General features: G+C 40.7%; 2 protein-coding genes across 2 annotated transcripts; one reads left to right on the top strand and one right to left on the bottom strand.

The window, feature by feature from the left end:
• Positions 1-2,248: 2,248 nt before the first annotated feature.
• On the bottom strand, positions 2,249-3,841 carry LOC103709979 (leucine-rich repeat receptor-like serine/threonine/tyrosine-protein kinase SOBIR1). The gene has a single exon (XM_008795534.3). It carries the CDS (start codon positions 3,625-3,627, stop codon positions 2,389-2,391), a length of 1,239 nt encoding a protein of 412 aa, XP_008793756.1. The 5' UTR covers positions 3,628-3,841; the 3' UTR covers positions 2,249-2,388.
• A 597-nt stretch (positions 3,842-4,438) lies between these two features.
• On the top strand, positions 4,439-6,660 carry LOC120103793 (leucine-rich repeat receptor-like serine/threonine/tyrosine-protein kinase SOBIR1). The gene has a single exon (XM_039120377.1). It carries the CDS (start codon positions 4,606-4,608, stop codon positions 6,445-6,447), a length of 1,842 nt encoding a protein of 613 aa, XP_038976305.1. The 5' UTR covers positions 4,439-4,605; the 3' UTR covers positions 6,448-6,660.
• The last annotated feature ends 7,318 nt before the right edge of the window (positions 6,661-13,978 follow it).

Raw genomic sequence — 13,978 nt, 5'->3', positions numbered from 1 at the left:
TCCATCTTTATTAGCACCCTGCGGACGCCCCTCCTCCTCCCCATCCTTGTTTGCCACCCTGTCCATCTCTTCCTTCCCTTTATGGGCGCTATAAGAGAACAACCCCCCACCCTTATTGCTACTCTCACCAGTAATCCCTTTATGAACATCGCCACCCTCCTCCATAACTCTATCACGAGTCATACCTCATCTTCAACCCCACATCGCTTATAATGACATCTTCGCCTATAAGCCCCACCTCAACTTTGCTACCGTTGATGAAGCTCCTTTTCCTCTTGGCCTCCCTTTCTCTGATGTTTTTCCATGTATACCTCATCAATTTGAACCCAATTTTCGTCACTTTATATATTTTGGCCACCATATAAAGGAAATGTGTTGTTAGATATACAAAGGGATAATTTGGCTTGAAAAAGGTTTAATACACACGAAACTACAAAATTGGATAATATATTTTTTTCTTGCAAAATCGATCTTCAAGGAGATTTTTTTTCCAAGATGCACTATGAGCTTTATAACTATCCATATGCTTTACATGAAACATGTTTTACTGAAATTTAGGTTTTAGGGTTATCTATTAAAAAATTAAAAATTAAGAAAAAATTAAGAGAATAGATACTTCATAGACAATGGATAAAGTATATCAAATGGCTCTACGTGAATCAATATCTCAATCTATGTGCAATGTATAAGATATACGAGGTAAACCACTTTCAACATCCTAATCTCTTAATGCATACGGTTTAGTCCACAGGCTCTTAAATTTACTAAAACCCATTGTGGCATTTGTCATTCGTATTTTAATAGGAACGTGCAAGGCGCAAACTAAATTGTATCCTCCTCAGAAGGTTAGGATGCGATTTGGCCACAAGAGCATCGACAATGGCAAACTAGCTTTCCAACACTTGGGTCATTATCGATAATGTCTCAATTTTTTCGATCCCAAGAAGATTTCAACTTGATTACCCCATCTTGAGATGAGCCTGAATCATGTAATTTTTAAATTGCATTCCAAAATCATTCATATCAAAACCCCGTATCTAAATTTTCCTAACTCCATCACTTCTATATTTCCATTAGACAAAATGCCCATCAACAAGACATCCCAACATCTCCTTAGGATTTGATGGAAACCAGACAACTTTAGAGGGTGTGTTTTATGAAATGATCCCAAGGCAAAGATTAATCACCTATTCATAAACTAAAGCTCTATTTGTTAGAGGGGGAAAAAAACTTGAGTTGTGTTCAACCAACTTGCTGTTGCAATGTTCCATGGTATTTAGAAATAAATAAATACCAAGTTTTTTTAGAGATATACCTCAGAACGTACTATAATTGATGTGGCAAACCGACCAATAAAAGCTCTTCACAAAACCTCCAATCAACTCGTCGAAGCCCACCACCTAGCCGACCTAGAGGCGTGCGTAAAGTCTTTCTAATCTCCTCCTAGCTAGCGTTCGGCCATGATCGCGAGCGATTTGCATAACTGCATGGACAAGATGCATGGAGCGTGATGCATGGGCGAAAGACCAGCATGTGACCTTTGGATGTGCGATGGGCTACCAAAAATGGTCGATCTGCATGGTCGAATTTTTTGGCGACGGGCACCAATCCTCACCTATATAAACCATTCCTGGAAGACCCTCCAAGTAAGTTCTCTCAAACCCTCTTACCTCTTTGTGCTGTTACTCTGCCACTCTCGTAACACCTCCTCTATTTTGTTAGAGTCCATCTAACTTAGGCATCGAAGGGTTTCTCGCCAAACACTCTCCGACAAGAAGACTTTTTCGTTTTTGCTATTTTAGGCTGAATCTGGCATCGGAGCGAAGGTCCGAGCATAGTTTCCTCTTCCCAGCACCACTTCGAGAGCAACCAGCTTTGGAGCCATCGCCACCTGAGCACAATGTCCACCTCGGGGTGCATCACAATCTTCAGCCAATCTTCTGTGCCCTCCGGCAACTTAGGCAGCTCGGCACCTTGGTTGGGCGATTTCAAGTAGCAACACTTAGCAAAACATCTTTTAAGACCAAACGTAATCAATACAGTTATTTCTCTCTTTAATAGTTGGTTTTTTTCTTTGCAACGAAGAAAAGCTTCTTAATTACTATCTAGAGTAATCTGACTACCTCCAACTAGGTGTTTTGTTAGTAATGCATTCTTTACTTTTTAGAGAATTGGATCCTTCTATTCTACATCCCTACCGCTCAATAAAATGGAAAAAGAAAAAGAAAAAGAATTTTAAGTAATAATTCCACCATAATTGTTCCTCTAACTTTATAGAAAAACTGTATTAAAACAATCACTTGAAAAAAAGGATCCTTTGGTTCTCAACAACATGCCAAATTAAGATAAAGATGATAATTTATACAGCAGAATTTATGTGAAGCACCTTTAATGCTTAATTTGAGATAGCATACAATGGATATCCCTGCTATTTGGCCTTTCCATTGGATCATCATAAGTACAAAAGCAAGCAATTTTCAAAACCAGCAGCATCTGCTCCTCGAACCCATTCCCCAACAGCTTCCGGTCTATGGCCACCCTCGGGTCATCTGACCTGATCGCATTCCGAACCCATTTCACAATGCACAACTCATCTGTTCCCTGAAAGAATTCATCAGTTGGAAACTTGCCACTGACCAGTACTGCAAGAACCACCCCAAAGCTGTATACATCACATTTATCGGTAAACATCAGCGTCTGATAATATTCAGGTGCGATGTAACCTATCGTTCCTGCCACCTTCGATCTCCTTGCACTCCTGATCGAGTCTGGCACCAATTTCGCAAGCCCGAAGTCGGAGATCCGGGCATTTAGATCATCGTCAAGCAATATGTTTGCAGGTTTCAAATCTCTATGAAATATGCGTGGCCTACGTGCTATATGAAGATACTCAAGGCCGGCAGCAACACCAAGTGCGATTTTATATCGGATCGGCCATTCCAGGTTTTTCGATCCATCGGAAGCACCCTTGAGGGCATCATGCAAGCTTCCATTTTTCATGAACTCGTAGACAAGGTAGTGGCAGTTTGGCCGTGACACATGAGCTAAGAGAGGCAGAATATTTGGGTGTCCCAGTTGACCAACTGTTTGGATTTCTGATCTGATTTGCTGCATCTGAAGGTTCAGGAATTTGGTTTCCCCTTCACAGAGCTCTCCTGCATCAATTGCTGGTTGCATTATCCTCTTGATTGCAATCTTCATTCTTCTCACTCCATTGCGTAACTCAGCTTTGTAGACCTCGCCGCACCCCCCACGACCAACGATCTCCAACTGGAGGCCACCTTGTTCCAGCTTTTCCAAGAAGGAGAGATCAATGGACCTGATCATTGGGGTGAATAATGTCGGCCGAGAGTCATCACCAACTTTGTTACAGCTTTTGTTCCTCCTCCAATATCTTACAGCCAACCAGCATAGAAACAAAAGGATAGGTGTTAGAAAACCAACTGCAACTCCTATAGGATTGATATGAAATTTCTGATCCGATGAAGGAACACTTGATTTCTCTGCAGGTGTGTAAAACATGGTGGTTTTGATGAAGCTTTTGTTTGGACTTCTAATGCTCCTGCTACCATTACAAGAGGTGATTAGAGAGAGGAAGATGACAGGCAGAGGAAGAAGGGTGGCCATGGCCAAGAAGGGAGGTGATGTACTAGGAATTTCTTAGAGGATGAAAATGGCGATAAGAAGACGATTTAACAACTTAGAAATCTAATTCAGAGAAGTCATTCAGACGTTACGCATCACAAAGACTTCCAGCCACATACTCCAAATATCACATGGGTGACGACTTGGTCTAAGCGAGATTTTTATGCCTTCCTACTGCTCTTGAAAGTCTATCTGCTTTTTTTTTGAAACTTAGACTCTCAATTATAATTTTGCCCCAATCTACTTTGAAACATATCAAAAAAGTGGGAGAAAAATTTTGTCCCTACAACAAAATCTAAATAATAGATTTTATTCCTTTCAACTTATCTTCTTTTTTTTTTAATAAATTTTTACTTCATAGCCAAATCAAATGTTACCTAAAATAATAATACTGGAACCTATGACTTTCTTAGGTTCTCCCTCTAAGTTCTTGTATTGTATATCCTTTTTCAGGCCTGATACCTGGCCTTTTTCTTCTTATTTCAAAGAAGAGGCCAGTTGACTCCTGATTGTTGGAAAAAAACTCTAGTCTCCTTTGCTAAGTCTCACTTGTAGAAAATGTGTGATCTAAAAAAAATTTGCAAACCCCTTAGCCATATTGTCCCTGGTCAGCAGTCAAGGCGCGTGGGGAACTTTTCCTCCTCCTTCTTCACGTTCTGGACGGCAACATGCTACCTACAAAGACTCCAACACCACACACCAGCTTTGTCCAATAAAACACCACCAAGTAATGCAAACCAAATAATACGACACCCTGAAACATCCGGTCAACATCGAAGGGTCCCAAACGACACGCCCTCGTTGACCTCAAAGTCTTCCAACAAATGCTAGCCGCCCATTTCTTCCACGGCCGTTCCATCACCGTCCATTTCCCCCTCCCGGCGCTCGAACTTTTCCACAACCCATTCCCCTTTAATTGCACCGCCAAATTCACACCTCCATGCCAGTCGCAAATTAACCATGGCTATACGTCTCCTCCTCGTCCTCCTCCTCCTCTCGGCCGCCACCCTCGCCGTCGCCGACGCCGGCATCGACTCCGACTCCCTCCGCCGATTTCTTTCCGATCTCGGCCACACCGTATCCGAGGACCCCTGCCTCATCCGGGGCGTGACCTGCGACGCCGGCGGCGCCGCCACCCGCATCGCCCTCTCCGACGCCGGCCTCGCCGGTTTTCTCTCCCCCGCCGTCGGCCGCCTCCCCGCCCTTCGCGAGCTCTCACTCCCCGGCAACAGCCTCACCGGCGGCCTACCTCGCGAGCTCGCCCGCTGCCGCGCCCTCCGCGTGCTCGACCTCCGCGCCAACCGCCTCTCCGGCGAGGTGCCCCGCGAGCTCGCCTCCCTCTCCAACCTCCGCTTCCTCGACCTGTCCTCCAACCGCCTCTACGGCGACCTCTCCTTCCTCCGCCGCTTCCCCTACCTCGAGAACCTCTCCCTCGCCGGCAACCTCTTCTCCGGCCCCGTCCCCCGTTCTCTCAAATTCTTCCCCAAGCTCCGCCATCTCGACCTGTCCAACAACCCCAACCTCATCGCCCAACCAGCCTCTGACAACTCCCCCGGGCGCCGGAGCCTCCTCCCGAGCCACAATTCAACCAACAATTCTTCATCAACACACAGCAATTCTTCAAGAAACAGCAATTCCTCAGCCACCGCCACGGCGCCGGCGCCGGCGCCATCATCATCGCATCGGCATCATCACAGGCACAAGCACCGTGTGCGTAACTGGATCATCGGCTTCCTTGTCGGCTCGGTGGCCGGCATATTCTCCGGTCTCGCTATCTCCATCCTCTTCCGGCTGCTGATTAACTGCATCCGGGGCCGGTACAAGAATCCAGGAGGGCCATCCATCTTCAGCCCGATCATCAAGCGCGCCGAACACCTCGCATTCTTGGAGAAGGAGGATGGACTCGCTTCTTTGGAGGTCATCGGCCGGGGCGGCTGTGGCGAGGTCTACAAGGCCCAGCTCCCAGGTACGCCGGAGAAACCCGGGAGGGAGATCGCTATCAAGAAGGTCAGGAGGAGGACACTTGACAATACCGAACCTACTGATGAGGAGAGCAGGCTGCTCGACAAGTGGATGCGTCAGATCCGGTCGGAGATTCGGACCGTCGGCTATATCCGTCACCGGAATTTGCTACCGCTGCTGGCTCATGTTTCCCTCCCGGATTGCCATTACTTGATCTATGAGTACATGAAGAATGGAAGCCTTCAGGATGTGCTCAAGGAGGTCTCGGAGGGCCGGCGAGATCTGGACTGGCTAGCAAGGCACAAGATATCCACCGGAATCGCCGCCGGCTTGGAGTATCTTCATATCCACCACAAGCCTCAGATAATTCACCGAGATCTCAAGCCAGGAAATATTTTGCTGGATGATGACATGGAGGCGAGGATAGCAGACTTTGGTTTAGCCAAGGAGATGCCTGACGCCAACACTCATATAACCACCTCGAACCTTGCCGGGACCGTGGGGTATATTGCACCGGAGTATCACCAGACGCTGAAGTTCACAGCGAAGTGTGATATCTTCAGTTTTGGAGTGATTTTGGCAGTGCTGGTGATTGGTAAGTTGCCATCGGATGACTTCTTCCAGGACACGCATGAAATGAGCTTGGTGAAGTGGGTGAGGAACATGATGAACTCGTTAAACCCGCGGGCAGCGATAGATACGAAGCTGGTGGGGAATGGGTTTGAAGAGCAGATGTTGCTGGTGCTTAGGATTGCTTGTTTTTGCACAGTGGATGACCCGAAGGCAAGGCCTAGCAGCAAGGAGATCAGGACCATGCTGTCGCAAATAAAGCACCAGTAATTAAGTTTGGCAGGAAGGTATTTTACAGCTAGTAGGCATGAAAAAAGTTGATCATGTTTGGCAAGAAGCATTACCAAGGAGAAAACAAATGTATTATGATATAAGTACTCCATAGACTTTTCGCTACGACTGTAACATCTATTATATAAATTATATGAAAGTGAATGCTCCTCACAGTATGCTTTTCAATAAAAGTCTCAGTCTGCTCTCAAATTCTCTTTCTTCTTTGTGGATATTTTATTATCATAAAATTCTCATAGGGAGCTGCAAATGATCAAGGGTGTTCATGAACAACTCGAGTTCACTCTAAGAGCAGAGCTTGGTCAACTCATGCACGCCAAGATTAAAAAAAAAAAGTAAGAGCTTGGGTAATAATAATTTGGGATTGCAAAAGTATGAAGCATGGGCTTGGATTAGTGGGGAGGGACATCTATTTGCTAATCATCCAAACCTGATGGGATTTTTGGGGCTGGTTAGACCTAGATTAATTGGAGCCTAATATCGTTATGTAAAGATGGTCAAGCATACGTATTTCGACAGTCAAAGTCAACAAGAATTTTTAAGCTTCCATGAACAGCTTGCTCATTTGACAAGCAAAGCTTTTATAGCTTAAAAAATAGGGTTATGAGATCTTTGCTTTTTCAACCGCCAACAATAAGACTTTTTATAGTTGATAAGCCTCCCAAAAGATCATGGCCAGCTACCCATCAATGACTATAGGCAACTCTTAATCGAAAACAGCTTCTTTTTTTTTTCCTCGAGGGGTCCCTGCTACATAAAAATTGGTATTACTTGAGAAATGAAGTTTAAAGGATCGCCTGGTCTCCTGTCAATGGTGGGTTCGGATATGCTTGCAGCTGCTACTTGGTAGAAACTATGGAAGGAGAGAATTTTGTAAAAAAAAATAATTATGAAGCTAGAGCGAAATCTATTATAATAAAAGATAGCATCTATTTTGCTACAAAAGATATTTATTATTCTTAATAAATATAATAAACAAGTAGAGAGCTTTGGATATTAATATGTTCTCTGGATTTTTGTATCACATTCATCCTCCTGATGATATATGATAGGCTTTTCCCTATGTTAAAAACAAAATTTTAAAAATAAAAATCTTATTCAGTCATGCCCCGAAACTGTCGCTCGGGTCGACCACTGGACACGGCTATATATCCCTAAAACGAAGCTCTAGAGATTATGTGAGGCCTAAGATGAATAATATCCACATAATACCAACATTTATATTCAAATCAATCTAATAATACCACTAATATTAAATAATTAACTAGTTCAATTACAAAGTTTTAGATATCCATCGGCATCACCAAAATAAAAAAGATAATTAGCTAACTAACTACTAGCTGCACAAACTCCAAGTCCCTCTCACTCGAAACTATGCCTCCTATGACCCTGAAAAAAAATGCAAAGAAGAATATGAACTTTTCCAGCCCATAAATAATCAACTAGTTCAATTATAAAGTTTCAGATATCCATCGGCATCAGCAAAATAAAAAAGATAATTAGCTAACTAACTACCAGCTGCACAAACTTAAAGTTCCTCCTACTCAAAACTACGCCTCCTATAACTATAAAAAAAATGCAAAAAAGAATATGAGCTTATTGCACCATAAGCAATAAAAAAATAATCAAATAAACAATAACAGATAAAATAAATACCATATCAATACTTAAGAAAGCTCATACAAATAACATGCACATAAGCCCTTATTATCATCTATCAAAGAAGCATATATATATCTCTAACCAAAAAAAAAGAAACATATATATATATGTGTGTGTGTGTGTGTGTGTGTGTGTGTGTGTGTGTGTGTACATAATTTAATAGTAATGAGCTATCCTATTAGAAACTCTACCACATTTCACCCTATATATATATATATATAATTCTAGCCTCTAAGTTAAGTCATGTAATACACATAATATACATGTATCAATGCATGCATGTATGAATATATGTATGTACGTAGATACTTTGTGTTTTAAATTTGATTAAAAAATTCTACACTTTTAAAATCAATGACTTATCAAAATTGAAATACCCATCATGTTGAAAATGATCTAGATTACCGCATACTATTAGAAACCAAAATTCAATAGTTACAGGCATCCCCCACCTTCCCTAATAAGGGCTAATAATTCTTAGACATAGTTTGTGCTTACCACCATGCATGTGAGACATGCGGATCCATCTTGAGAGTGCATAATGGCAATCAAGCTAGGATAAGTCATTTGCTAAATATCAAAAACTAATTTTAGCTCACCAACATTGAGGAGTTCCTTTGTCGGGCATGCTTTGGAGTCTCTAAGCACAAGAATATATGCAATAGTTTTGCCTTCCAATTTATTATTAGTTGAAGTAGTAATGAGAGTAGCTCTCTAATCAATATTTGTTCCCACTCTTAATGCTACTTTGACTAAGCCTATTGTAGTGGAAACATACAAGAGGAATTAGTTTCTTTGGAACTCTTCTGAGCTGCTCTTGTACCCCCAAATAAATTTATCATTATGTAATCAAGAATAATAATTATTATTATCATTTACTAATTTATTGTTCCAAGTACAAAATAAAGTTTAATTTTTCTAAATATTAAACATGAGGGTGTCCTACAATATTGAAATGGGTAGTACACAAAATTGGAGCATACCAATAATTGACTGAGGATGTATTGAAAATTAATTATCTCATATGCTCCACCAAGCAATTCTGGATTGTCTAAATGAAGATAATAAAAATAATAAAATCAAACATAACCACAAATAACCATTAAACCAAATAATGTGATGTAGATCATTGGGTGACTTGGCATAAATGAAAATATCTGACTAAGGAAATTCCAAACGTTTCCCCAGTCATCACAATCACTTTTTTTTTATTTTTTTCATCTAAGAAGGTTCATCAGAATCACAATTTTATTGTTAAACATTCAAATTTGTTGAATTAGCTACCTTCCTCAAAGATGCTATTACTATTAAATGGTCTTACTTAAAATATGTTAGTCATGTATACTTGGCTGGTTAGTAGTTTACAAGGAGTACCTATTCTGATCTCTTTCAAGGTTAAAAGGGCCTAATAATAGATGATAAAGCATTTGAACTTCTCTAAGCTTTAGACTAAAAGGCCAGCCAATGTTCTCTCAAGAAGAAAATTTATTAAAAAAAAAAAAATCAGTCAATGGATCAGTGACCCTACCAATAAATAGCTATTTAGATAATGATAGATGCTTTTCTTTTATGACATTAGCAATCTATTCTTGCAAATCCAATTAAAATTCTGAGAGGGGGATAGAGCTGACCAGTCCTATTAGAGTCAGTCTGCTCTATAGAAAAATTTCATTTCCGCCTCTACTTGTCTCCTTCCACTGTTCCACATGCCATATGGCCTACTAGACTTTTACTTTTAATTGTTATAAGTGCAAAGTTTATGCACTGATTGCGAAGGCAACGACCAACTAATTTTGTTAGTCACGCAAGTAGACAATCTGACTCCAATAAGAGAACAAGGGAAATTATGGCATAGGCTTATTTTCCTGGTACCCGGCCCATACGTATGTGTTGTTGTATTATTGTGACAAAGACTTGGTCCAGCAACGACTTTGACACCAAGTCTTCTTGGATCACTTTTCAACTGTTTTTTTTTTTTTTTGGTAAATTGGGTGTATTAAATTAAACTAAATGTGAATAGATACATTCATAAGAATCCAAAAATAAAATATTTAAAAACTAAATAAGAAGATCAATAGAAGAAACCCATAATATAGATCATGTATGGTTAGCCGAGCAAGATTCTATCTAATCGACAACACTATTAGCCTTTTCTGTAAATATGTGAGACATCAATAACGATCAATGAGCGCATCATTCTCCAATAATCCTGTAGTAATATATGCAAACTACTATCAACAAGAAAAAGATCAAAAAGCTATCTGACAATCGTCATGGAGTTGCACTCTAAACAAATTTGTGTAGCCCCCAATGTGTATATAGCATAATTCGGTCTTTCTTATGCAGCATGCAACTTTGCTATTGGAACTATGATATTAAAATTCTAACACTACATGCTGCAATGAATACACCACTAGCACTTCTTATAATAAAACTTGACCCACCATAATCATCTTGTTTCTATACACTATCATCAAGATTGATTGTGAGAAAACAAGGGGTTAGTGGCTTCCAAGAGAAATATATTAATTGTGAATTTGTAGAAAGTGCAAAAGGAGAGCCACAAATTGCCCCGATTGTCGAAGATCACTTTGTAGCACCCATCTGAAAGAACTCATGAGCTTGGGTAGAAGCTTTTAGAAAAATTAATCTAGCACTCCATGTCGTACATTAGAATATGAGATCATTTCTCGCCAATCAGATATATAGGCAATGTAACAAATCAAATAGCTTCCGCCTTTTTATCATTAGTGAAAAACTCTCTTTAACAGTTTGTAGAAATTCATCAAGTGTCTGAGATGAGCAAGTAGATAAACTCTGCAATAAAGCTTGTCTCCATACCTCAGATGCTACTCTGCTTTGAAGTATGATATAAGATAAAAATTCCTCCACCTCCAAGTATATCTCACAATAACTCGAGATATGAAAACACACTGAGATAATATAGCCCTGCATGGTAGCCAATGCTACGCTAATTTCCACATAAATAAAGCAATTTTGGGATGGACCTCTAATCTCAAGATCCAAGCAATATTTGAAAATTGTTAGGGTTTTGAGAGAATAGCTCGATAAAGATCAAATATCTTAATTATGAGACTAGAAGATGGACCCAACCCAACCTATCTCCAATTTCACCATGGTGTATAGGAATAGACAAAACTCTATCAACTAATTCCTTCAAAAAGGCTTGTATAAGAACTAGTTGATTCTATTTTCGAGATAATAAGATCTTTAACCATAGTACCTTCAAGTGCTAAAATATAAACTAAAGTCAACTATCGTGCTAAAGGTAGAGATAACAACCATGGGTCCTCAAGCACATTTATAGATGCACCATTCCCTATGCACCATTTAATGTTGGAAAAAATATCTAGAGCATAGGAACAAATTTTCTTCCAAACCATACAAGCACTTCGTGTACACGTCATGCAAAACTCCAATAACCAAGGTCTATACATCTCCCTCATAAAAGAGCTCCAAAAACCATCTTGCACCAAAAGATACCTCACAACATGTTTAGCTATAACATCATCACTTCTAGTAACCAAAGATAAGATATCCAGACCACCATCTCGAATATATTGACAAACATAATCCTAAGAAATTAGATGCACCCTTCTAGAATTATAATTTGAGCCCCAAAGAAAAATCCTAATAATACTTTCCAACTTCTAAAGTGCTCCCTTTAGAATAATAGTATGAGAAGTTAAATAAATAGGAAGTGCAAAAGGCACTGATTTAATAAAAGTCACTTTGCCCATCGTACATAGAGCCCTCTACTTCCAACCTTCCAATTGATTCAAGAATTGTTGTATAATACCACTGCAGTCAGATGAAGACAGCCTATTACGAGAAATAGAAATTTCTAAGTATTGTCATGTACCATCAGATTCTTTAATGTGTAAGTGATTTGATGCATTGCCTAATAAGAGGATTAACTTTTGGGCTAAAATTTACCATAGATTTCTCAAAATTTACCTTCTCTCTAGAAATTGCATAATAATTATCTAGAATAGTCGTTAAAATTCTTGCAATCATCCGCAAACAAAAGATGAGATATAGAATACTCTTGTTCAGCGAGGTTGATATATAGATAATGAATTATTCTCTACCATGATCTTCAACATTCTCGATAGCTCATTTGCACAAATAATAAATAAGTAGGGTAATAAAGGACCATCTTGTCCTTTATCCTATTCATCCTATACACGAACAACCAAGATTAAATAATTGCAAGGCAGTAAAGTATGCTGCATCGATATTACATAAACAGTTAGAAGTTAAAATTCATATATATATATATATATATATATATATATATATATATATATATATATATATATATATATATATATATATATATATATATATAACGTTTACTGAAAAATAGATGTATATATAAAGCTGTGAAAGCCAAATAGGAATCTAATGTGCGACCCTTCTTTCTTTTTGGAGTGCCAATTGCAGGTTGCATAGCATTTTCTAGACTGAATTAAAAGTTAGGGCCTGTTTGGAAGATTGGATAAATTATTCTTTTTTTTTTTTTGGTGAAAACGGCATTTCATATAGTTCTAACGTGAGTACATTCAGCCATATCAAAAGAAAGTAAAAGTACAAGGTAGGAGGTATGTCTCCTACATATGTCCATATGATCTTTCCGGAGTGCCGGGCAACAAATGAGACAATCTAGTCTGTTGCGCTGTTTGCCTCCCGAAATACATGTAATGCCTGAAAGTCGCTCAACTCCTGAGCCAATCTACGGGTATCACGGATAAGAGAATGACCATCACCATATCCGTCCACTCTCCGAACATAGTCGATTACCACAGAGAAGTCTCCCTCAAGAAATATACGCTCAGTACCAAATATCCGCCTCGCATAGAATATCCCCTTTCAAGCAGCCCGCAACTCCACCCCAACTGCAGTAAGTCCAGGCGTGCGGCGGCCACCAGCTATTATTATCCTACCGAGATTATCTCTGGTCACAAAGCCAACACCTCCAGACATACTACCATCAAAGTTTACTTCGAGATGACCAAGGGGTGGAGGTACCCAAGAAACAAGTGCGAACCTGGGCGCTGTGACAGTGGAAAGAGTACCCCAGATGTCCTAGGCCATCCTAGAAGAGAACATAGCGGCAGCTGTAGTGATCTCCCTCGCATGAAGCATAGCTCTGTCTACCACCATCCTCGGGGATAACCTCCTGCCCTCAAACAGGCCAGCATTCCTGTTCAACCAAATATAATAAGTCAAATATGCCCAAAGGATCCCCGCCTCAACAGTACTAGGCCTCCGCAAGGAGACTCTCGGCCGATGAATTAAATCCTGTGCCGACTTGACCGAGTGGGGCAACAGCTCAGGCGATTTACTCCAAATCTTCCTGGCTCTGGGACACTGCAAAAGAACATGATCAATAGTCTCCTCGGCATCCGTGCACACCTCGCAACACTGAGTAGTCCTCACCCCTCATCGTGCTAACAAGCTCTTGGTTGGTAAGCAACCCCATGCCACCTTCCAGATGAAGAGCGCCACATGCGGGTGAATCTGCATCCTCCAAATCCATCCTCCCCCTATCTGCCTGACTGGCTCTCGGCTCATCATCATATGAATATCCCTGGCTTACACCTGCAACCGCCTTGTCGGCACCCAGACTAGTCTGTCTGGCCTCTCCCAGGCAAGAACTAGTAGGGCTAGGACCATCTCTGCCAACTGCTCCCCAAAAGCCTCCCGAATCAACCCCTCCCTCCAGCGGCCCCCCCAGGCTCCATCAGGTCTCTAACCCTATGATCAGCTAACCTCGACGTATCCACCATAATTGGCAACCTACTAATCGGCTACTCAGTCACCC

The sequence above is a fragment of the Phoenix dactylifera genome, unplaced genomic scaffold (genome assembly GCF_009389715.1).
Source record: "Phoenix dactylifera cultivar Barhee BC4 unplaced genomic scaffold, palm_55x_up_171113_PBpolish2nd_filt_p 000795F, whole genome shotgun sequence".
Lineage (NCBI taxonomy): Eukaryota > Viridiplantae > Streptophyta > Magnoliopsida > Arecales > Arecaceae > Phoenix > Phoenix dactylifera.
Note: the sequence above shows the minus strand (reverse complement) of the source record. Positions and strands in the feature narration are given on the sequence as shown.